A 27,097-nucleotide genomic window follows, 5' to 3' on the forward strand; every position below is an offset into this window, starting at 1 on the left:
CAGGCAAACATTCCAATATAAATTTTATTCTTAATTTTCATCCAGTGTCAACAATACCTTAGTTGAAAAGTGGACTGAGATTTGGAAGCTCCTGGTAAAAGAAAGGAGCTCCTTTATCTTCTTTTCCTCTTCCTCTGGGGACCATCATTTTATCCCTGTGTTCAGTGCCTAACATGTGGTCTTGGGGCATGTGTGAACTCTTAGTATGTTAGGGATTAAATCCAGTGTGTGATGTATTTCAGGGTTCCCTTCTGAACTGTTTACAAACAAGTGTTTAATTTGAAAAAAGAAACACAATGGACTAGAAGCATAAGTAAAATGAGATGCACGGTAACTTTGGCTTCCCACCATCCTCATCTTTCAGTCCTGTCTTCTTACCACTACAGAGGAAGAGTAGGTTGTGACTCTGGAATCAGCTTGCCGAGGTTCAGATCCCATCTCCATCTTAATAATTGTTGATCAGTGGCAAGTTACTTATCTCTCTGGGCTTTACTTTCTTTGTCTTTAAAATGAAGGGAAAATTTCAGAGGGTTTTGAGGATGAAATGAGACAATACATCTTAAGAATTTAACATAACACTTGACACAGAGTAAGTACTCAATATTAAGGTTGGCTTTTGTTATTTTTTTCTATCTTTTTCCCGCTTGCTCAGTTTGCTCTTTTCTTTCCCTCCATTAATACATTGTTCATCATCCAGGGATCTATAATATTAGAAATAGAGAGGCTGTACCTGGGCATCTGTATGTTTAAGTGTTCATAGGTTAACTCAATAGTATAGTCATTAAAAATAAGAGGTTGATAAATAATCACTAAGCAATAAATTGATTCAGTTAACTAAGCTGTGATTAGCTGACTTAAAGAACTTTCACAATACCTAATACATTGTAGGTAATAAACAAATACTTATTGAGTGAATGAGTCCAAGACAGACAACAAGACATTGTTAAAATGGTAACAGAACAATTTGTAATGATACCTGAAGTTTCTTTGTCTCCTTGTCTCCTGAGGGAATCAGTGTTTTTATCTTTCACAAGAGTTTTCAAAATGTGTATTTTACATTTTTTCTTCCATAGTACTAATCGACAGGGTCCATTTTCAGATATGTTGGCTAACCAGAATCCACAGTACTCATATCATAAAGATCGATTGACTGAGGATAAAGGTGATAAAGGTGGGAAGGGAAAGCAAAGTGTCTGAATGGAGAAAGGAATTGTCTCGGGTGAGGTGGAGGGGCTATGGGAGTGATGCTGACAGATTACAGGATTATTCCGCGACTTGCAGAATGAGGAGGGAGAAACTCCGGTTCATTTATTCTTTAAACATTTTCTGATTAGTTTTTATGTGCCAGACAAAGTGTTGGGAGTCAAGGTCACAAAGCTTCCGTGGAGTCTTCAAAATATCCACATACTTTGAGATTGTATTAGTTTTCTATTGCTATCTTAACCAAAAAATTACTTCGTGGCTCAAAATGACAAAAAAGGTCAGAAGGGTGACAAGTCTCTGGGCTAAAATATAGAGGTTGGCAAGATCTTTTCCTTTCTGGAGGCTCTAGGGAAGAAACTGTTTCCTTGCCTTTCCCAGTTTCTAGAGGCTGCCTGCATTCCTTGGTTCATGACCCCCTTCCTCTGTCTTCAAAGCCAGCAACTTTACATCTCTCTGACCTTTCTTCAGTCACATCTCTTTCTTCAGTCACATCACACCTCTCTCTGACTGAAAGAAAAAAGCTAGGAAAACTGGCTTAAAACCAGGAAAGTTTCTCTGCTTTTAAGGACTCATATGATTAGATTGGACTCACCAGGATCATTTCTCTCTCTCAAGGTCCTTAACCTTAATCGTATCTACAAAGTCAGTTTGGCTACACAAGGTAACATTCACAACTTCCAGGGATTAGGACATGGACATCTTTGGGGGCTGTCATTCTTCCTACCACAGGATCAGACATGAACGACCAACTATTGTAAATGATAGGTCATTTGATAGACCGAGCTCCAGAATAAAAGAAGACCTAACATAGGCCAAGAACTGGGGAACAGATCACTGAGCCAGGGTAGAAAAATGGAGGATTTCAACTAGTAAATAAGAACAAAGGCATCCAAGATACAAAAAATAGCTTGAGCAAACGATCTATTTGTTTTTAATCTTATATTGGAGTATAGTTAACAATACTGTGTTAGTTTTAGATGCACGGCAAAGTGATTCAGTTATACATATAAATTATCTATTGCTTTTCAAGCTCTTTTCCCATTTAGGTGATTACAGAATATTGAGCAGTGTTCCCTGTGCTATACAGTAGGTCCTTGTTGGTTATTTATTTTAAATATAGCAGTGTGTACATGTCATTCCCAAACTCCCAGTCTATCCCTCCCTCTGCCCCTGCTTCCCCACGCCCCCCCAGTAACCATAAGTTCATTCCTGAAGTATGTCTGTTTCTGTATTGTAAATTAGTTCATTTGTATCATTTTTTAGATTCCACTATAAGTGATATCATATGATATTTGTCTTTCTGTCTGACTTACTTCACTTACTATGATAATCTCCAGGTCCATCCATGTTGCTGCAAATGGCACTATTTCATTCTTTTTTTATGGCTGAGTAACATTTCATTGTATATATGTACATCTGCTTTATACATTCTTTTGTTGATGGACATTCGGTTGCTTCCATTTCTTGGCTATTGTAAATAGTGCTGCAGTGAACACTGGGGTGCATGTATCTTTTCGAAGTATGGTTTTCTCCAGATATATCCCCAGGAGTGGGATTGCTGGATAACATGGTAGCTCTATTTTTAGTTTTTTAAGGAACCTCCATACTGTTCTCCATAGTGGCTGCACCAATTTACATTTCCAACAGCAGTGTAGGAAGGTTCCCTTTTCTTCACATCCTCTCCAGCATTTATTCCTTGTAGACTTTTTGATAATGGCCATACTGACTGGTGTGAGGTGATTTCTTATTGTAGTTTTGATTTGTATTGCTCTAATAATTCGTGATGTTGAGCATCTTTTCATGGGCCTCTTGGCCATCTGTATGTATTCTTTGGAGAAATGTCTATTTAGGTTTTCTGCCGATTTTTGGATTGGGTTGTTTGGAGGTTTTTTTTGATATTGAGCCTCATGAGCTGTTTGTAAATTTTGGAGACTAATCCCTTGTCAGTCACATTGTTTGCAAATATTTTCTCCCATTCTTTGGGTTGTCTTTTCATTTTGTTTATGGTTTCCTTTGCTGTGCAAAAGCTTTTGAATTTAATTAGGTCCCATTTGTTTATTTTTGTTTTCATTTCCATTACTCTAGTAGGTGGATCAAAAAAGATCTTGCTGCGATTTATGTCAGAGTGTTCTGCCTATGTTTTCCTGTAAGAGTTTTATAGTGTTCAGTCTTACATTCAGGTCTTTAATCCATTTTGAGTTTATTTTTGTGTATGGTGTTAAAGAATGTTCTAATTTCATTTTTTTTACACTTTTCCTAGCACCATTTATTGAAGAGACTGTCTTTCCTCAATTATATACTCTTGCCTCCTTTGTTGTAGATTAATTGACCATAGGTACATAGTTCTGACTTGCATTTCCCTGATGATTAGAGATGTTGAGCATCTTTACACGTACCTTTTGGTCATCTATATGTCTTCTTTGGAAAAATGGCTATTCAGATCTTCTACCATTAAGGGCTATTGCGAATAAAGCTGCTATGAAGTTTTGTCATTGTGGAAAAAACACATAACATTTACCATCTGAACCATTTTTAAGTGTGCAATACAGCAGTGTTAACTATATGCCCATTGTCATGCAACACATCTCTAGGACTTCTTTGTCTGCAAAACTGAAACGCTATTAAACAACTTCCATTTTCCCCTCCCCCCAGCTCCTGGCAACCACCATTCTACTTTCTAAGAGTTTGAGTACCTTAGATACATCAAATAAGTGGAATCATGCAGTATTTGCCTTTTTGTGACTGGCTTACTTCATTTGGCAGAACGTTTTTTGTCAAGGCTTATCCCTGTTGTAGCATATGACAAAATTTCTACCTTTTTTATGGCTAATATTTCATCGTATGTGTATACCGCATTTCTTTATCCATTCATCTGACAATGGACATTTAGGTTGCCTCCACTTCTTGGCTATTGATGCTTCAATGACTATAAATGTGAAATTATCTCTTCAAGATCCTATTTTGAGTTATCTTGCATATATACCCAGAAGTGGAATTTCTGGATCATATGGTAATTCTATTTTTAATTTTTGGAGGAACCTTAACTCTTTTATACAGGTTTTTACTTTGTGAACACAAGCACTCAGTTTTCTTTAATGTACACTGAGGAGTGGAGTTGCCAAGTTATAGGAAAGTTATATGTCTTACTTTATAAGAAAAACTTCCAAACTGCTTTCCAAAATGGCCATACCATTTTTCATTCCCACCATCAATGAATGACAGTTTTGTATCCTCACCTGCACTTTGTATAATTGGTCCTTATAGTTTTAGCCTTTCTAGTGGGTATGTAGTGATAGTCCATTGTGCTTTCAAATTTTCTCCCAAGAGCCATATTTATGTCCGGATCAGGTCTTCTTGGAACATACCCTCCCTTCCTTCTGTTTGGAATACTTAGCTTGTCTTCCTTCTCTTCTCACTGACCCTTCACTGACCTTCCCATTGTCTTCCAACTTACCTTTTAGATCTCATATCAAATATCACTTCCTCTTCTTGGACAATTTTCACTGACCCTCAATCCCAAAATTAGATCAGGTCCATCTGTTATACTGTATTATGTCTCCCTATATTTCCAGTACCTAGAACACAGCCAGGGTGCATCACAGACACTCAGTAATTATTTCTTCAATCAGTGAAAACTTCAGTAATCCGGGGAATGCCAGCATTGGTGGAGATGTGGGGCTCTGGAGCTCTCATAGCTGTGGGAAGGTAAACTATGGCAGCATTCTGAAAAGCAGTTTACTACCATTTTTAGTATACACAAAACATATAACCTGGTAATCTTGCTCCCAGGAATGTATATTGAAGACATTCTCATCTAGGGTAATTAGAAGACATGTGCTAAGAAGTTCACTACAGCTTCTTCGTGGTGGGTAGAGAGGAGGAGTCAAACCCAGTGTGCATTATTGGAAGAACAAATGGTTACAATGGGGTGAAGGTACACCATGGAGGAGATGACATGTAGCACTTGGCAACTACAGACTAGATAAACATAACTGCTTACAGTGATGTTTATGTAATAACTAACTACACTACTGGGTGAGAGAAGTAAGCAACAGAAATGATACATGTGTGTATAAAGATAAAATAAAAATACATGCTCATAAATCAATAACATATAGCTTTAAAGAGCACCCTATGAACAGATAACATACATAACAGGAATTAGCTCTCTGTTGCCTCCCTCTTGCGAGAGGACCGGAATCACAACTAACTGCTGAACAATCATCAACAGGAAGACACTGGAACTCACCAAAAAAGGTACTCCACATCCAAAGACAAAGGAGAAGCCACAATGAGACAGCAGGAGGGGTGCAATCACAATAAAATCAAATCCAAAACTGCTGGGGGGGTGACTCACCAGCTGGAGAACACTAGTACCACAGAAGTCCACCCACTGGACTGAAGGTTCTGAGGCCCACGTTAGGCTTTCCAGCCTAGGGGTCCAGCAACAGGAGGAGGAATTCCTAGAGAATCAAACCTTGAAGGCTAGCAGGATTTGACTGCAAGACTTCGACGGGACTGGGAGAAACAGAGACTACACTCTTGGAGGGCACACACAAAGTAGTGTGTGCATCGGGACCCAGGGGAAGGAGCAGTGACCCCATAGGAGACTGAACCAGATGTACCTGCTAGCATTGGAGGGTCTCCTACAGAGGCCAGGGGTGGCTGTCTCTCACCGTGAGGAAAAGAACACTGGCAGCAGAAGTTCTGGGAAGTACTCCTTGGGGTGAGCCCTCCCAGAGTCTGTCATTAGCCCCACCAAAGAGCCCAGGTAGGCTGCAGTGTTGGGTAACCTCAGGCCAAACAACCAACAGGGAAGGAACCCAGCCCCACCCATCAGCAGACAAACAGATTAAAGTTTTACTGAGCTCTGCCCACCAGAGCAACAGCCAGCTCTACCCACCATCAGTCCCTCCCATCAAGCCTCTTAGATAGTCTCATCCACCAGAGAGCAGACAGCAGAAGCAAGAAGCACTACAATCCTGAAGCCTGTGGAACAAAAACCACATTCACAGAATGATAGACAAGATGAAAATGCAGATGGCTATATACCAGATTAAGTAACAAGGTAAAACCCCAGAAAAATAATTAAATGAAGCGGAGATAGGCAACCTTCCAGAAAAAGAATTCAGAATAATGATAGTGAAGAGAATCCAGGACCTCGGAAAAAGAATGGAGGCAAAGATCGAGAAGATGCAAGAAATGTTTAATAAAGACCTAAGAAGAATTAAAGAACAAACAAACAGAGATGAACAGTACAATAACTGAAATGAAAACTACACTAGAAGGAACCAATAGCAGAATAACTGAGGCAGAAGAATGGATAAGTGACCTGGAAGACAGAATGGTAGAATTCACTGCTGCGGAACAGAATAAAGAAAAAAGAATGAAAAGAAATGAAGACAGCCTAAGACACCTCTGGGACAACATTAAACGCAACAACATTTGCATTATAAGGATCACAGAAGGAGAAGAGAGAGAGAAAGGACCCGAGAAAATATTTGAAGAGATTATATTGGAAAACTTCCCTAACATGGGAAAGGAAATAGCCACGCAAGTCCAGAAAGCACAGAGAGTCCCATACAGGATAAACCCAAGGAGAAACATGCCAAGACACATAGTAATCAAATTGAAAAAAATCAGAGGCAAAGAAAACTTACTGAAAGCAGCAAGGGAAAAACAACAAATAACATACAAAGGAAAACCCATAAGGTTAACAGCTGATTTCTCAGCAGAAACTCTACAAGCCAGAAGGGAGTGGCATGACATATTTAAAGTGATGAAAGGGAAGAACCCACAACCAAGATCACCCACAAGGAGCTCATTCAGATTCGACAGAGAAATCAAAAGCTTTACAGACAAGCAAAAGCTAACAGAATTCAGCACCACCAAAACAGCTCTACAACAAATGCTAAAGGAACATCCCTAAGTGGGAAACAAAAGAGAAGAAAAGGACCTACACAAACTAACCCAAAACAATTAAGAAAATGGTAATAGGAACATACGTATCAATAATTACCTTAAATGTGAATGGATTAAATGCTCCAACCAAAAGACACAGGCTCGCTGAATGGATACAAAAACAAGACCCATATATATACCGTCTACAAGAGACCCACCTCTTGTAGGGACACATACAGACTGAAAGTGAGGGGACAGAAAAAGTTATTCTATGCAAATGGAAATCAAAAGAAAGCTGGAGTAGCAATACTGATATCAGATAAAATAGACTTTAAAATAAAGAATGTTACAAGAGACAAGGAAGGACACTACATAATGATCAAGTGATCAATCCATGAAGGAGATATAACAATTATAAATATATATGCACCCAACATAGGAGCACCTAAATCCACAAGGCAACTGCTAACAGCGATAAAAGAGGAAATCGACAGTAACACAATAATAGTGGGGGATTTTAACACCTCACTTACACCAATGGACAGATCATCCAAACAGAAAATTAATAAGGAAACACAAGCTTTAAATGACACAATAGGCCAGATAGATTTAATTGATATTTATAGGACATTCCATCCAAAAACAGCAGATTACACTTTCTTCTCAAGTGCACACGGAACATTCTCCAGGATAGATCACATCGTGGGTCACAAATCAAGCCTCAGTAAATTTAAGAAAACTGAAATTGTATCAAGCATCTTTTCTGACCACAACACTATGAGATTAGAAATCAGTTACGGGAAAAAAACCGTAAAAAACACAAACATGTGGAGGCTAAACAACACATTACTAAATAACCAAGAGATCACAGAAAAATTCAAAGAGGAAATCAAAAAATACCTAGAGACAAATAACAATGAAAACACGACCATCCAAAACCCATGGGATGCAACAAAAGCAGTTCTAAGAGGGAAGTTTTTAGCAATACAGGCCTACCTCAAGAAACAAAAATCTAAAACAATCTAACCTTACACCTAAAGGAACTAGAGAAAGAAGAACAAACAAAACCCAATGTTAGCAGGAGGAAAGAAATCATAAAGATCAGAGTAGAAATACATGAAATAGAAACAAAGAAAACAATGGCAAAGATCATTAAAACTAAAAGCTGGTTGTTTGAGAAGATAAACAAAATTGATAAACCATTAGCCAGACTCATCAAGACAAAGAGGGAGAGGACTCACATCAATAAAATAAGAAATGAAAAAGAAGTTACAACAGACACCACAGAAATACAAAGCATCCTAAGAGACTACTACAAGCAACTCTGTGCCAATAAAATGGACAACCTGGAAGAAATGGACAAATTCTTAGAAAGGTATAACCTTCCAAGACTGAACCAGGAAGAAATAGAAAATATGAACAGACCAATCACAAGTAATGAAATTGAAATTGTGATTAAAAATCTTCCAACAAACAAAAGTCCAGGACCAGATGGCTTCACAGGTGAATTCTATCAAACATTTAGACACGAGCTAACACCTATCCTTCTCAAACTCTTCCAAAAAATTGTGGAGGAAGGAACACTCCCAAACTCATTCTGTGAGGCCACCATCACCCTGATACCAAAACCAGACAAAGATACTACAAAAAAAAAAATTACAGACCAGTATCACTGATGAATATAGATGCAAAAATCCTCAACAAAATACTAGCAAACAGAATCCAACAACACATTAAAAGAATCATACACCATGATCAAGTGGGATTTATCCCAGGGATGCAAGGATTCTTCAATATACGCAAATCAATCAGTGTGATACACCATATTAACAAACTGAAGAATAAAAACCATATGATCATCTCAATAGATGCAGAAAAAGCTGTTGACAAAATTCAACACCCACTTATCATAAAAACTCTCCAGAAAGTGGGCATATTGGGAACCTACCTCAACATAATAAAGGCCATATAAAACAAACCCCCAGCAAACATCATTCTCAATGGTGAAATGCTGAAAGCATTTCCTCTAAGATCAGGAACAAGACAAGGATATCCACTCTCACCACTATTATTCAACATAGTTTTGGAAGTCCTAGCCAGTCAGAGTCCTAGAGCCTACAGAAGTCCTAGCAGTCAGAGAAGAAAAAGAAATAAAAGGAATACAAATTGGAAAAGAAGAAGCAAAACTGTCACTGTTTGCAGATGACATGATACTATATATACAGAATCCTAAAGATGCCACCAGAAAACTACTAGAGCTAATCAATGAATTTGGTAAAGTTGCAGGATACAAAATTAACGCACAGAAATCTCTTGCATTCCTATACACTAATGACGAAAAATCTGAAAGCTAAATTAAGGAAACACTCCCATTTGCCACTGCAACAAAAAGAATAAAATACCTAGGAATAAACCTACCTAGGGAGACAAAAGACCTCATGCAGAAAACTATAAGACACTGATGAAAGAAATTCAAGGTGATACCAACAGATGGAGAGATATACCATGTTCCTGGATTGGAAGAATCAATATTGTGAAAATGACTATACTACCCAAAACAATCTACAGATTTGAAGCAATCCCTATCAAATTATCAATGGCATTGTTTACAGAACTAGAACAAAAAAACGGAGCTGGAGGAATCAGACTCCCTCACTTCAGCCTATACTACAAAGCTACAGTCATCAAGACAATATGGTACTGGCACAAAAACAGAAACATAGATCAATGGAACAGGATAGAAAGCCCAGAGATAAACCCACACACCTATGGCCAAGTAATCTATGACAAAGGAGGCAAGGATATGCAATGGAGAAAAGACGGGCTCTTCAGTAAGTGGTGCTGCGAAAACTGGACAGCTACATGTAAAAGAATGAAATTAGAACACGCCCTAACACCATACACAGAAATAAACTCAAAATGGATTAGAGACCTAAATGTAAGACCGGACACTATCAAACTCTTACAGGAAAACATAGGAAGAACACTCTGACATAAATCCCAGCAAGATCTTTTTTGATCCATCTCCTAGAGTAATGGAAATAAAACCAAAAATAAACAAATGGGACCTAATGAAACTTAAAAGCTTTTGCAAAGCAAAGGAAACTACAAACAAGACAAAAAGACAACCCTCACAATGGGAGAAAATATTTGCAAACGCATCAACCAACAAAGGATTAATCTCCAAAATATATAAACAGCTCATGCAGCTCAATATTAAAAAAACAAACAAGCCAATCCAAAAATGGGCAGACCTAAATAGACATTTCTCCAAAGAAGACATACAGTTGACCAAGAAGCACATGAAAAGCTGCTCAACATCACTATTAGAGAAATGCAAATCAAAACTACAATGAGGTTATCACCTCACACCAGTCAGAATGGGCATCATCAGAAAATCTACAAACAACAAATGTTGGAGAAGGTGTGGACCAAAGGGAACCCTCTTGCACTGTTGGTGGGAATGTAAATTGATACAGCCACTATGGAGAAGAGTATGGAGGTTCCTTAAAAAATTAAAAATAGAATTACCATATGACCCAGCAATCCCACTCCTGGTCATATATCCAGAGAAAACCATAATTTAAAAAGACACATGTACCCCAATATTCATTGCAGCACTATTTACAATAGCCAGGTCACGGAAGCAACCTAAATGCCCATCAACAGATGACTGGATAAAGAAGATGTGGTACATATATACAATGGAATATTACTCAGCCATAAAAAGGAACGAAATTGGGTCATTTATAGAGGCATGGATGAATCTAGAGACTGTCATACAGAGTGAAGTAAGAAAGTGAAAAACAAATATCGTATATTAATGCATATATGTGTAACCTAGAAAAATGGTACAGATGAACTGGTTTGCAGGGCAGAAACTGAGATACAGATGTAGAGGACAAACGTATGGACACCAAGGGGGGAAAGCAGTGGGGGTGTGGGGTGGTGGTGGGATGAATTGGGAGATTCGGATTGACATATATACACTAATATGTATAAAATGGATAACTAATAAGAACCTGCTGTATAAAATAAAATAAATAAAATTCAAAAAAAATTCCCCTCTGTGAAGCTATGAAACTAGAAAATAATCAATACTAAAAATTAAAATGTTTTCACTGAAAAAAACAAATAGGAATTAGATTGCTTGCCTTGGAGAAGGAAGAGGAAAGTATAGGGATTAAATTAAATCAATAAACCAAGAGGAAATGTGTCTTTAAAAATAATGTTGTTGGGCTTCCCTGGTGGCTCAGTGGTTTAGAGTCCGCCTGCCAATGCAGGGGACACGGGTTCGTGCCCCCGTCCGGGAAGATCCCACGTGCCGCAGAGCAGCTGGGCCCATGAGCCATGGCCGCTGAGCCTGCACATCCGGAGCCTGTGCTCCACAACGGGAGAGTCCACAACAGTGAGAGGCCGGCATACCACAAAATAAAATAAAATAAAAAATAATAATAGCATTAATATACATTAACAGATACTGCTTTAAAAATCATAGGAAATGAAATACCCCTTTAAGGGAAAATACAAGAATATAATTTTATGTTATATCTTATCTCAAATTCTTTCTTTCTGCTTTTTATTTTTGCAAATTATCTAAACTACTATGACTGCTGGACCTAACTGATCCTTCCCTTAATATATGAAATCTTTGCCCTTCATCAGTAAAGGACCATCTGTGTTCACTTCTACTTGCTATAGCAGAAGTTTGTGTCTTTCAATCAGCTGAACTATTGTACTAAAATTTATCTTTGAATGTTTTATTTTACATTTATTCCTGACCTTCCTATGTCTCTACCTCACCTAACTGAAAAAGGAATTAAATCCAAATATTGAAGATTATCTCTCCCCTTCACCCAGCCCTTTCCACAGCTGTGTTTTTGTTAATCAAGATAACCTTGGTATCTGTCTATAAATGATTGAAGTGGGGAGCCCCCCACATTTCAAGAGTACTGCTTCTTACTCTTTCACCCAAAACAGCCATTAAAGGGTCATCCCTGACCAGTTCACTTTCTAAGTGTTTCATGAAGATGACTTCTTAAATTAACTTAAAAAAATATGTAGACATTTAACAGTTACCTAGGGACAGGGATTAAGTAAAGATAATACTAAATCCACTGAGAGCTATGGATATGAGAACACCCAGAGAGCAGGTCGTGGATTATTATTTCAGTTTTAAAGAGAAAACTGAGAATCTAGGGACGATGACTTGCTCAAAGTTAAATTTTAAAAATGGCAGAGTTGGGACCTAAATACATCTACCTTGTGAAATCTACCTTGAAATCCAGGATATTTTCCTACTTGCTATACTAGTAATAAAACTTCTGTGTTGCAAGACACTGAGAGATTTGGCTGGTTGTGTATTTGTTTCATTAGAATGTGGCAGCAGTTAATTAACTATTTTCCAAAAAAGTGGTTAATATGAAATGACTTTGAGGGGAGGAAAGCAAAGAGAAGCATCTGATGGAAAGCTTTATATTGTACCTGAAAGTCCCCATGTTAGAAGAGAAGAAGTTCCATTTTGCAGTGAATGGTTTGTGCTAAGACACTTCGCTTACCTCCTCAAAGCCTAAGACGGATGTCTGGAGAATGCACAGACACTTACCACTGTCTCTGAAATTCCAGCCACAACTGAGTCCTGGATGTGGGGGGAAGATCATCTTGCTGTGGCTTTGGGTTAGAAGTAGGAAAATTCAGATGGAGGGAGTATCATCACCAAGACGGTAGAACAGGAGAACTGAGCCTCTCTCCCCACACAAAGACCTGCCAGGAGAGAGTAGGATGATATGTTCAAAGTGCTGAAAGAAAAAAACTGCCAACCGGACTACTTTACCTGGCAAGGTTTTCCTTTAGAAATTAAGGTGAGATAAAAAGACTTTCCCAAACAAAAAAAAAAGTTGAAGTAGTTCATCACCACAAGACTTTCCTTACAATAAGTGCTGAAAGGAGTCCTTCAAACTGAAAAGAAAGTACGATAACTACTAACATGAAAACATATGAAAATGTACAACACACTGGCAAAGGTAAGTATATAGTCAGATTCAGAATACTCTAATAGTATAATATGGTGATGTGTTAAACACTTAACTCTAGGATAAAGGTTAAAGGACAAAAGTATTTTAAATAGCTACAGCTACAGTAATTTGTTCATGGATACACAATATTAAAAAAAAAATCATGACATCAAAAACAAACTATAGGGCTTCCCTGGTGGCACAGTGGTTGAGAATCTGCCTGCCAATGCAGGGGACACAGGTTCGAGCCCTGGTCTGGGAAGATCCCACATGCCGTGAAGAAACTAGGCCCATGAGCCACAACTACTGAGCCTGCGTGTCTGGAGCTTGTGCTCCGCAACAAGAGAGGCTGCGACAGTGAGAGGCCTGTGCACCGCAATGAAGAGTAGCCCCCGCTCGCCACAACTAGAGAAAGCCCTCGCACAGAAACAAAGACCCAACACAGCCAAAAATAAATAAATAAATTAAAAACAAAAAAAACAAACTATAACACACCATTGTAAAGCAATTATACCCCAATAAAGATGTTAAAAAAAATACTATAGACAGGAAGAGTAAAAGGGTAGAGTTTTGTATGCAATTAAAGTTAAGTTGTTGTCAGCTTAAAATTAGACTGTTATATCTATTAGATGTTTCAAGTAAGCCTCCGGGTAACCACAAAGTAAAAACCTATGGTAGGACTTCCCTGGTGGCGCAGTGGTTAAAAATCCCCCTGCCAATGCAGCGGACACGGGTTCAAGCCCTGGTCCGGGAAGATCCCACATGCTGCCGAACAACTAAGCCCGTGCACCACAACTACTGAGCCTGGGCGCTAGAGCCCACGAGCCACAACTGCTGAGCCCACATGCTACAACTACTGAAGCCCGTGAGCCTAGAGCCTGTGTTCTGCAACAAGAGAAGCCACTGTGATGAGAAGCCCGTGCACTGCAACAAAGAGTAGCCCCCACTCGCTGCAACTGGAGAAAGCCCGCATGCAGCAATGAAGACCCAATGCAGCCAAAAATAGATAAATAAATTTATTTTTAAAAAAAAAAGAACCTATGGTAGATAGGTAAAGATAAAGAGAAGGGAATTAAAGCATACCACTATGGAAAGTCATCAGTTTAAAAGGAAGACATTAAGAGAGGAAGAAATGAACAAAGTAAGTACAAAACAGCAAGAAAACAATTAACAAAAGTGGCAATAGTAAGTTGCTAACTATCAATAATTATTTTAAATGTAAATGGCTCCAAGTGAAGGTATGGAAACGGATATTCCATGCAAATAGAAAACAAAATAGAGCAGGAGTAGCTATACTTATATCTGGAAAAAAAATAGACTTTAAGTCTAAACTGTAACAAAAAACAAAGAAGGTCATCATATGGTGATAAAGGGATCAATTCATTAAGAGGATATGATAATTTTAAATACATATACACCCAACATCCGAGCATCTAAATACATTAAGCAAATACTAACAGATCTGAAGGGAATAATATAGACAATAGTACAATAATAGTAGGGAACTTCAATACCACACTTTCTACAATGGATAGATTATCCAGGCAGAAAATCAATAAGGAAACATTGGACTGGATTATACTTTATATCAGATGGACCTAACAGACATATACAGAACATTCCATGCAACGGCAGGAAAATACCTATTCCTCTCAAGTGCACATAGAACATTCTCTAGGATAGGTCATATGTTAGGTCACAGAACAAGTCTTAGTGAATTTTAAAAGAGTGAAATCATACTAAGTATCTTTTATGACCACAGTGGTGTGAAATTAGAAATCAGTAACAGAAGGAAAATTGGAAAATTCATAAATGTGTGGAAACTAAACAACACATTCCTGTATAACTAATGGATCAAAGAGGAAATCAAAGAGAATCAAAAGTTATCTTGAAACAAACAAAAATGGACACACAGAATAACAAAACTTATGGGATGCAGCAAAAGCAGTGCTGAGGCAAATTTACAGCAATAAATGCATACATTAAAAAAAACCCTCAAATAAACAACCTAACTTTACAGCTTAAGGAACTAGAAAATGAACAACAAACTAACCCCAAAGTTAGGATAACAAAAATCAGAGCAGAAATAAATGAAATAGATAATAGAAAAGCAATAGAAAAGATCAACAAAACTAACAGTTGGTTTTTTAAAATGATTTTAAAAATTGACAAACCTTTAGACTTACCAAGAAAAAAAGAGAGAGGACTCAAATAAATAAAATTATAAATGAAAGAGGAGACATTATAGCTGATACCACACAAATACAAACCATCACAAGAGACTACTATGAACAATTACATGCCAACAAATTGGACAACCTATAAGAAATGAGTAAGTTCCTAGAAGCATACAACCTACCAAGACTAAATCATGAAAAAAATAGAAAATCTGAACATACCAATAATAAGAAGATTGGATCAGTAAACCAAAACCTCTCCAAAAAGAAAAGCCCAGTCCCAGATGGTTTCACTGGTGAATTCTTCCAAACATTTAAAGAAGAATTAACACCAGTTCTCAAACTCATCCAAAAAATTGAAAGCCCGCCCTCCCTCCCTCCCCACCCAAAAACTGGTGTCTGAGAGACATTACCTGTCATAGCTGTCTTTTCACAAGGTCCCACCTCCCAGACTCACCATGGGACTTGGGGTAAGTGACAATCCCACTTTCTGGTCATCTGTTTCTCTTTTTTATTTTTTTTGGCTGCGTCAGGTCTTAGTTGTGGCAGGTGGGCTCTTCATTGAGATGCGTGGGCTTTTCTCTAGTTGTAGCACATGGGCTTCTCTCTAGTTGTGGCACGTGGGTTCCAGAGCACTTGGGCTCTGCAGTTTGTGGCACACGGGCTCTCTAGGTGTGGCGTGCAGGCTCAGTAGTTGCGGCACTTGTGGCGCTCGGGCTTAGTTGTCCCGCAGCATGTAGGATCTTAGTTCCCTGACCAGGGACTCGTCATTTGTATCTGAATATCTGATTTACTGATTTAGGGAATCTATCACTCCTAAACTCATTTTATGCAGCCACTACCCTGATACCAAAGCTGGATAAGGATACTGCAAGAAAAGAAAACTATAGGCCAATAACCCTGATGAACATAGATACAATAATCCTCAGCAAAATACTAGCAAACCAATTTCAACAGCACATTAAAAAGATCATACACCATAAGCAAGTGGGATTTATCCCTGGGAGCGAGGGTGGTTCAACATATGCAAATCAATGAATGTGATACACCACATTAATGAAATAAAAGATAAAAATCATTGTCTTTTCAATAGATGCATAAAAAGCAGCAGACAAAATTCAACATTCTTTCATCATAAAAACTCTCAACCAAATTGGGTATAGAAGGAACATACTTCAACATAATAGAAGCCATATATGACAAACCCACAGCTAACATCATTCATACTCAACAGTAAGAAGCTGAAAGATTTCCCTCTAAGATGAGAAACAAGACAAGGGTTTCTTAACATGATCCTGTACTTGTATGTAAAAAATCCTAAAGACTCCACCAAAAAAAAAAATGGCTAGTAATAATAAATGAATTCAGTAAACTTTCAGGATAAAAACTAAGATCTATATACCAAAACCAGTAAGATCTGATGAAACAAATTGAAGAAGACACAAATAAATGGAAAGCTATTCCACATTCATGTATCAGAAGAGTTAATATTGGTAAAACATCCACACTATTCAAAGTCACTGATAGGTTCAATGCAATCCCTCTCAGAATTCCAATGGCATTTTTCACAGAAATAGAAAAAAAATCCTAAAATTCAGTGGGATTACCGAAGACCCTGAATAGCCATAGCAATCTTGAGCAAGAACAAAGCTGGAGGCTTCACACATCCTGAGTTCAAATATTACAAAGCTGTAGTAATCAAGAGTATGGCATTGGCATAAAAACAGACACATAGACCAATGGAACAGAATTGAGAGCCCACAAATAAACCCTCACATATATTGTCAACTAATATTTGACAAGGGAGTCAAGAATACTCAATGTGCTAACAATAATCTCTTTGATAAATGGTGTTGGGAAAACTGGACATTCATTCATATGCAAAAGAAAGAAACTGGACCCCTACCTTATACCACTCACAAAAATTAACTGGAAATGTATTAAGAACTTAAATGTAAGAATTGAAACTATAAAACTCTTAGAAGAAAACAAAGAAAAATAGCTCCTTGACTTTGGTCTTTACAATTAATTTTCTGGATATGACAACAAAAGAAAAAGCAAAAAAGGCAAAAATAAGCAAGTGCAGGGGCTTCCCTGGTGGCACAGTCGTTAAGAATCCACCTGCCAATGCAGGGGATACAGGTTCGAGCCCTGGTCCGGGACGATTCCACATGCTGTGGAGCAACTGGGCCCATGCACCACAACTGCTGAGCCTGCGCTCTGGAGCCCGCGAGCCACAACTGCTGAGGCCCGCATGCCTGGAGCCCACTCTCCACAACAGGGGAGGCCACCACAGTGAGAGGCCCGTGCACCGCAACAGAGAGTAGCCCCTGCTCACCGCAACTGGAGAAGGTCCGCGTGCAGCAACGAAGACCCAACGCAGCCAAAAATTAAAAATAATAAATAAATTTATTAAAAAATAAAAGCAAGTGCAATGACGTCAAACTAAAAACTTTTGCACAGCCAAAGAATCAACAAAGTGAAAAGGCAACCTATGAAATACAAGAAAATATTTGCAAACCATGTATCTGATAAGGGGTTAATATCCAAAATATATATGGAGCTCATACAATTCAATAGCAATAAATAAGTGAATAAATTAACTCAATTTAAAAATAGGAAAAGGGGGGCTTCCCTGGTGGCACAGTGGTTGGGAGTCCACCTGCCGATGCAGGGGATGCAGGTTCGTGCCCCGGTTCAAGAGGATCCCACATGCTGCAGAGCGGCTGGGCCCGTGAGCTGTGGCTGCTGGGCCTGCGCGTCCGGAGCCTGTGCTCCGCAGCGGGGGAGCCCACAGCAGTGAGAGGCCCGCATACCACAAAAAAAAAAGGAAAAGGACCAGAATAGATATTTTTCTAAAGAAGACATACAAATAGCCAACAGGTACATGGGAAGGTTCTCAACATCACTAATTATCAGGGAAATGCAAAGCAAAACCACACCGAGATATCACTTCACATGTGCTAAAACAGCTTGCATCAAAAAGACAAGAGATAACAAATTAGTGAGGATATGGAGAAAGTGATCTATTTGCACTGTTGATGGGAATGTAAATTGATGCAGCTGCTATGGAAAACAGTATGGAGGTTCCTCAAGAAAGTAAAAGTAGAACTACCATGTGATCCAGTAATCCCACTTCTGGGTATATATCCAAAGAAAACAAAATCACTATCTTGGAGAGGTATCTGCACTCTCATGTTCATTGCAGCACTATTTACAATAGCCAAGACAAGGAAACCACCTCAGTGTCCAGTGATAGATGAATCGACAAAGAAAATGTGGTATATACATACAACAGAACATTATTCAGCCATAAAAAAGAAGGTTCAACATGGGTGAAACTTGAGAGCATTATGCTAAGACAGAGAAAGATAAATACAATATGATCTCACTTATATGTGAAATCTAAAAACATTGAACTCTCTCTATGAGATGATGGATGTTAACTAAACCTATTGTGGTAATCATTTCACAATATATGTAAGTCAGACTATCATGCTCTCCACCTTAAACTGATACAGTGAGGTTTGTCAGTTATTTACAATAAAACTGGGAAAAAAATTGTTGAACTCATAGAAACAGTAGATTGATGGTTAACAGGGGCTGGGAGATAGAGGAGATGGAATGATGTTGATCAAAAGGTAGAAGCTTCCAGTTATAGGATGAATAAGTTCTGGGGATCTGATATACAGCATGATTACTACAGCTAACAATACTGTATTGTATACTCAAAATTTGCTATGAGAGTAAATCTTAAATGTTCTCATCATAACAACAAAAATGGTAGTTATGGGAGGTGAAGGATATATTATTGTGGTAAATCGTCACATTGCCTTAAACTTATACAATGTTATATGCCGACTGTATCTCAATAAAGTTTGGAAAAAGTAAATAGGAGAATTCAGTCTCCATTGGAGTATCTAGTTTGAGGATTCTATACCTGTATAATCCACATATTCTCAAATGTAAATAAGTTTGCATGTTTACGTATAAATCAGTTTAGTTACTTAAATGTTTTCCTTAATTTAAAAATTTTCTTGTGGGAATGCTGATAATTTTAGTTTGGAAAGATTTTAATAGAGTATGACTCACTTAAATAGCTTTTATCTTATATAGCAGCTCTAAACACTTTCTCACAACCTCCTTATCCAGTATACTGTTGGACAGGCTATAACTTCCTAAGAATTTTTTTTTAAGTATTCCACATGGACTCATTTGGAACTCTCTCCTTTTAGTAATGTTAAATAATGAATATCTAATATTTCTCATTCTTTAGAGAATGCATTAAAATCTTCTTTATTACTGTTCCATGGATAAAATCTTTCAGTGTTTTAAATTTATTATAAAAATGCTAAATTAAAATGGCAACTACCTTATTTGTAGATACACAGAAATCTTGGTTTTTTCTTTATATATCTGTAAAATAACATGGCTAAATTGTTCATTTTTCTTCATTAACAACAGTGTTCCAAATATAGCAATTTGTTCTAATAGAAAAGTAATTCATTATAGAATACTGGCAAGTAGAAAAACAGTATGAAAAAGAAAATTTAAACCACCTACCTATTATTCCACCACCCAGAGAGAACTATCTTCCCAATATTGCATTTCCTTATGGTAGCACAGGCATAACTCTGTACCTGTGTACCATTCAACACAGTTTTATACATATGTTAGATGATGAGGGGACAAATCCAGAGTTAAATAACTACTGCCCCGTAGTGTGTATTGTTTAGAAGTCCATTTTATCTCCTTTATTTTTTTAACCTTCACTGATTCTGTAAGGAACATCTTTTTTCCTCACGGGTTTTAAACATGAAACCACAGCTTCACAGAAGTATAGTTACAACATTCGCAGTTGCAGCATTAGCAAATCACAGAGCCCAGACTCATACTCAATTTTCCCGGCATCTCAAACCCCAGCGTTCTTCCCTCAGCAATCCAGCTACCTCATGCATTTGGATTCCTGCTACGACTTGTCCTTTTGACTAAATTAAAAATCATTCTAAAAGTTTGCCTTAAAACACCCTCAGAGTGTTACTAAATTAAGGCTAAATCTCAAGTATAAATTTTCAAGCAATTAGTTTTGGTTTTGCCAGAGCAGAACACCCCTCAGATGATGCCGAATAAAAACTATTTACACACTACCATAGTGCGTTTCTTGTAAAAACGCTGGGTCTGTAGCAGTGATTTGCTAATCAGATTCAGAATTTGATTTGAAATGCCTCCGGCAGGCAGCCAATCCAGTTATGAAAGAACAGAAGCAAAAAAACCAGAGCCCTGGTGAGTCTCCTCCAGAAGCTAGCTGGGTCCTTTGCTCTCGTTAGCAAACTGGTTCCATAGGAAATCACTGTAATTGCTCCTAAAATAAAATATCATAGTTAATTTTTTCAATAAATTATTGGACTGTACTAGACACAAAACATGTACATTTTGGAATCTAGAGTTATAAAATATTCTGACATGTTTTAATATAAACAGGAACATTTCCAATGATTGCTTGGATCGAAAATGTTTTTCCACTTGACATTTGTTTATACTTCCTAGGAAAGAAACTCTATTTATGGATAACGGAATAACACAAATAAACATCAGAGAGAGCTGAAAAATCAGCTTTGATTATGCATGAAAATCTACAATGTCATTGTGTACTCTTATGCTGTATTCTGATTGCCTGTTTATTTTTACAGAACTGCTGGCGAGCCTATGGAAGAGGAGCCAGCCTTGTGAAGCGCCAAGTCCTCCCCAGCCTTCCCCACCCCCGATATTTCCTGTGTGTGACATCATTGCATATCCCCCCGCCACCCCAGCACCCTCAGACATGTCTTGTCTGCTGCCTGGGTGGCACAGATTCCATGGAACATAAACACTGGGCACAAAATTCTGAACAGCAGCTTCACTTGTTCTTTGGATGGACTTGAAAGGGCATTAAAGATTCCTTAAAAGTAACCGCTATGATTCTAAAGTTACAGTAAACCACGATTGGAAGAAACTGCTTCCAGAGTGCTTTTAATATGCTGGGTGACCCACTCCCAGGCCCAAAGTATGAACTAGAAACATCCAGTACAGCGTTAGATACTGTTAATTACAGATGGTATGACAGCCAGCGAAATTTTGGGCAAAACCTGAGAAATCTCATTCCTGACATTCTGATCAGTTTTTTTATTGGGAACTTTTTTGTCACACAGTCATAAATTGTTTACAGGATTTGCTTTCAGCTATGAAAGGATAGCAATTCCCGACAGATCACGGGGGTTTTTGTTTTGTTTTGTTTTGTTTGTTTTTGGCCTTTGTTTTAACATATGGTTCAACTCTTGCTAGGAAGAGTCCAAGATGGAGGAACGAGGATGAGGCTTTTTTCAGTGGAATAAACCACAGTGTATCTCAAAGTCCAATGCCAAAGCAACCTCACACATTTTATGTAATGGTGCAATATTTTATATCACATTTTTTGAGAAAAATTACCCTGTTTCCCTAACATCCCTCTCTGTGTTCTCACACACAGGAGATTTGCAGTTGATTTAGGATGAAGTCTCCTTCCTCCCTCATACATCCCTTGCTCTGGTGACAGTAGCTCTGAGCATATGTTCCACGGAGGATTTTCAGTGTCTTTGAAAAGTGCATAACTTTTCAAAGGCCATCTTAATTTGTTCCAAATCTATCAAGAACTTATTCTCTCACTTTTATTTTTCTGCTTTCCATCACTTCCTTCTTGCCTTTCATCCTTCCTTCCTACAAAAAAAGACGAGGATTACCCATAATCTCCCCAATTACTCAGGAGCTTTGAGGACTCAGTTTATTTTCTTGCTTCCCAGGTTAACACAGCTGCTTGGTCTGATGTGTTCTTTTAGCTGTAAAACCATTGAGGGCTTAAGCAATGTTACTGAATTTTCTAGATCTTTGAAATGTGTTAATGAAGGCATTGCTTATTTGAAGTCACCTTGAATTGAGTTATCCTTGAAGTTGTGCCTTCATGTGAAAAAAACAACACGAACTTAACCTTTACACATGTTGCCTTAGTGTTAAAGGCTAAAAATATAGGACATTTATTTCTGAGATTAAAAGCAACTTACTAAATATAAGTAGGTTATCCCCCTACCTCCCCAAATTCTATTTCAATGTATAACTCAGACACCTAAAGACATTGATGTAGAATAAAATACCTCGCAGTATTTAATATCTGACAATGCTTTCAAAAGAGTTGATGTTTCTTTTTATATATTTTCCTAACTCAAAGGATATATTAAAGCCATAAGTGAAGATTGTCATGCTTTTATTCAAAAATCTGAAAGAAACCTTAATTAAAACAAGGTTTTAGGGAAGGCCATGATATGAAAGATATGGGACAATATGGTTTTAGTTAAAGAGGACTCCAACCTGTAAATCAAAGATGAAAGATTTCACTCAAGTAGAATTATATAACTCCCTTTTGTTATACAGTCAGACCATATTTTTCATGCATTTGGTTTTTTTAGGATTACCATTTTAATTTTAAAGACTTTTATTACATATACAAAAATGGCTCAATACTTGGTTTAACATCTTAGAAATTTGAGACACCCTTTGAAATAGGAAATCTGAAATGGAATGTAACTCAGTATTAGTTAAAAAATTACTTTCATTGCATAAGGGTAAGGTCAATCTAGATTCACAATAGTAATGAATTTTTTCCATGACATTTTTAGAGAAATTCATGCCAATCATATTTCCTAGCTCTTGTTGTTTTTGCTGTAATTACTTGAGGAGATTTTACTTAAAGAAACCAAAGGCTTAAAAACAGAAGACAACCCCCACCCTTTAAAAAGGAAAGCTATAACATACGGTAAGTGGAAACATAATTGTGACTTTTTAAAATCAACTTCATAATTACAAATCTCTATTATTCCTCTCAGTCCTCCCAGATCGTTTTTAGATTTTGAATAAGAAAATGAAACAGTATAATGCAAACATACTAATTTACTGAAGTTTCCTGCAGTTATTTTACCACATACTTAGGCATAGCCATCAATCTGATAAAGCCAAATCAGTAGGACATCTCCAAGGTTATTTAGATTTAAAATATGACACATTAATGAGTTAATCACACATCCTTCCAAGTGATATGGTACCCAATTGGTTGCAGTTAGAGTCTTTAGGATACAGAGAGAGACAGATAAACTATGGAGAGGATTAATCACAGCTGAATGTAGTTGTAAGAACAGAATGCCAGCGCTTTTTGATTATATCGTTACAAGATGTAATGTAGCCCTCAGGGACAGAATGGAGGCTTTTGGAGAATATCAACACTTCTTTTGAAATAGAACAGTACTTTTTAAAAGGGTAGTTTCACTTGGTATAGTTTTCTTCACTTATACATTTAATTTTTATTGCTCACAATAGTTCCCTGTAAGAGTCTGTTAGAAAAACTCCTCTTTAGGCATTACCAATAATATATCTCTTTCTGATCCATGCTTTGAAGGATAATCACATAGGCTTTCTCACAATCTCATAATAACTCATATATGAGGAATAAAAATAAAGGTTTTTGAGAAATCTATTACTAAACAATGCCAGGACTTTAATAAGATTTGATAATAAGTCCAAAAAGAAAACGTAAGAAAATTTTTCTCAATTATATAGTACAATCTGGGGTTGTATATTAAATTGAAAACCAGACAGTTTTATTAAATAATAAGTAAAATGGACCTCAAATGGTAATAGAGGCTATTTAATCATTGCTTAGTAAATGAGAACATTTTGAGATGAAACATTTTAAAATATTTTAACAAATTTACAACACCAATAGTGGAGATAGAAGTCAGCTTTTGGAGAAAACAGAGATACTTATGAAAAACTATTGTAAATCGCATTTCCATTATCAATTGTAGGAACTGAAATCTTGCCTTCAGTTTTGACTATAACCCTTTGCAAAATTCTCCCACACCTCTCACTGGCAACATGGTAGATTTAAAAGCAGGACAACATCTCCTCACAGGAACATTTCAGAAACTATAGGGCTGGTCTTGCCCAACAATTCAGTACTGTCCTATTTCCAAAGGTCATTCTCAAAGCTTTGTGGATTTACTAGGTTTCTTTACAAATTCCATATGGAAGTGAAATAAAATGATCAGTGGAAGTTCTCCTGGGAGAAAATTTCTCTCCAATCAGCACTTTTATACTTATTTTTTGTCCTAGCATTTACGTTTAAGACAATTTATTTAAATATTTTTTACTGTCGATCTTTAGAAAGTTTACTCTCACTTTGTCTCAGTGGAAGTATTAAAATGCCTAATAACCACAAAAACAAACAAGCCAAAGGTTTCTGTCTTAAAAGTGATTCATTCTGAGCTTGAAATAATCACTCTGTCAAGAGTTGGACATTGTCACTTCTAGCAGCATCTATCTTAACATTCTTTTCCTGCTTCAGGAATGAAATCACTTGACTTAGAAAAGAGAAGAAAAAAAAAAAAAGAAAAGAAGATGTAGGAAACAACACACCTGTTCAACCATTCCATAAAGAGGGCATTTTCACCTCCAAAAGAAATGAAAACCAGATGATGTATGCTAAGAAATGAAGGCATTTTATTGTTGTCTTCCAAACTGATCATCAGTATGGTCGTGATCATCATCAAATGTGTCTTGTGTTCACAAAGGACACAAGTATATTTTGGTCTCCAGCAGTATTTTGTACTATTCACTGCCTTTTTAATGAAGTATCGTAAGTATTACATCATCTTCATCAACACCCTCACTAAAATATGTAAGTGCCTATGTGTGGCTTCTTTCCTGGTCATATTTACATTGAAAATCATAGCCCTTGCCTCCTACCAACTTGCTTTTACTCCATCAATGCTTCATGAAGCACAGCATGATTGTCATGTGACCAGAGTATAAATTTTTTAGATGAACACGGTATACTCACACAGGGCTGTAGAACTTGATTTCTCCAAATCAACTGCAGTTTGTTGTTTTTTCTATGATACACCTGGCAGGTTTTATGTAATAGTTTATGCAACACCTGAGTCAGTTATTAATATCCTGGAAATAGTTGGGTCAGACAATTGAACCTTAGACTCTTGATCTGGGGCTGCTTCGACTTGACCTCAATGATAGGGTAATAGGGTTGTAACAGGGTTGAAACAATTTCTCAAACCATCTTAATTCTCAAACTGGAACACTTAGTAAATATGTGGTGAATTCACCGTACAGTGCCAATCTTTCTAACCAATAATTTCCTTTCCACCCCTCTCTCCTTATCCAACTGCCAATACAAAATTGCCGTATCTAAACTATCAGAATAATTTCTTAAATCTCTACTTTATGTTTCCTAAGTTGAAGCAACCTTGGCAACTTATTTTCTGAGACATCACTAGGTATGCTTTCTTTGTGCCATTTTATATAAACACTCTAGTAGATACTTTTTATCTTCTTTTTTTATCTCTTTCTTTCAAGAACCACTTGACTTTTTGCTATTCTTATCTTAAAAGATAAATCAGGTTAATGTGTTTTGGTCTACAGTTTTGGACCTGGCATTTGTTTCATTAATACAGAATTTTTTGGTCTCAAATATAGTTTTCCACCGTTCTTGGTACTACCTAATTATCTTGTGCGTTATCACATAGAAGATTGTATGTAGACTTCTCCTGCCCTCTGGATGATGTTTTATGAGTCAAACCCACAAGCATAAATTCCAACCATAAGAAAAAAATGACAAAAGAGAAATTTTTAAATCAATATAATTTGGAAGTAAGATATTTCCAGACTATTCAAAGAAAACGGAAGTGCTTTTATTTTTCTGTTTGGGCCTTAGGTACATTAGAGCCAAATGTTGCAACATCAAATAAAATAAGGAGGGTCAAATGTGTTGTGGGACATTGTGGCCATGCCCTTTAGGCTTCATTGTGGTGCCCTTTCTTGGAGTTGGCATTTTATGACATTTGATAGAGATCTTGCAACAATATCTGGCTATTGCCTTTACTAACTTAAAATTGAGTAGAAATGGAACAAGTTTTTAAAACATAACAATTAAGAATTCTAAAATCTGAGGAGGAATGGCACTTCCTTACATATGCAAAGATTTGTTTTTAGATTAAAAAATCTGCATATGCTCTTTCTAAATTGTAAGATGCTTGAACTCTTTCTGGGTAAGCAGAGCTGGGTTCTATGAAACTGTCCTTTCAGTGGTGACTGGGTATAACAGGCATGTTGTTAAAAGTGAGTGATCATTTTGTAGATTATAGCCTCGGCAGTTTGTGTCATTTGAAAGCAAATATACTGATATTTTTAAGTAAGGTGGGCAGAGCAGGCAGAAAACCAGTATTTATCACTCTTGTGATTAAACACTCTAGACCTGGCTTGTTGATGTGTATGCCAATAATCTGGAGTTTCTGGCTTAGTGTAAAATTAAAATGTTTTTTATATTGTGGTCTGATATCTGTTTCTGTAATAAGATCAGTTTGTTGTCCTCTGTGCACCAGTGGTTTTGCCCTTAATTTTTTTGGCTAGCATTCACCAAAATCTATCATCCAGAGCTGCTGAAAAAAATACGTGTTGCCAAACTTCTTAAAATTGTGCTGCCAGTGATGTTTTCCCAGAGGTGAAAAATAATTATCTAATAAAGGATTAATACCTAATAACAATACCATTGTTGAACATGCTCATGGACTGTTCACCTTCTATCTGATTCCTTTTTTTGTATTTGAAAATATTGAATGGAAAATTCAATGGCGTGTTCCAGATTATTGCTGATGTTGTTAATGTCATGATTCTCCTTAAGAGTGTGAAAGATCTCCTTTTGTCTTGTGTTTTCTACTGAATTAGACT

General features: G+C 37.2%; 1 protein-coding gene across 1 annotated transcript in view; it reads left to right on the top strand.

Annotated features, from left to right (window-relative positions):
* Positions 1-21,163, top strand: part of HDAC9 (histone deacetylase 9) — a 586,393-nt gene extending 565,230 nt beyond the window's left edge. Inside the window, exon 26 of the mRNA XM_060157126.1 lies at positions 20,986-21,163. Coding sequence (XP_060013109.1) covers positions 20,986-21,025 — 40 coding nt within the window. The 3' untranslated portion in view covers positions 21,026-21,163. The remainder of the gene's footprint in view (positions 1-20,985) is intronic.
* Positions 21,164-27,097: the final 5,934 nt, after the last annotated feature.

The sequence above is a fragment of the Lagenorhynchus albirostris genome, chromosome 8 (genome assembly GCF_949774975.1).
Source record: "Lagenorhynchus albirostris chromosome 8, mLagAlb1.1, whole genome shotgun sequence".
In the NCBI taxonomy this organism is placed as follows: domain Eukaryota; kingdom Metazoa; phylum Chordata; class Mammalia; order Artiodactyla; family Delphinidae; genus Lagenorhynchus; species Lagenorhynchus albirostris.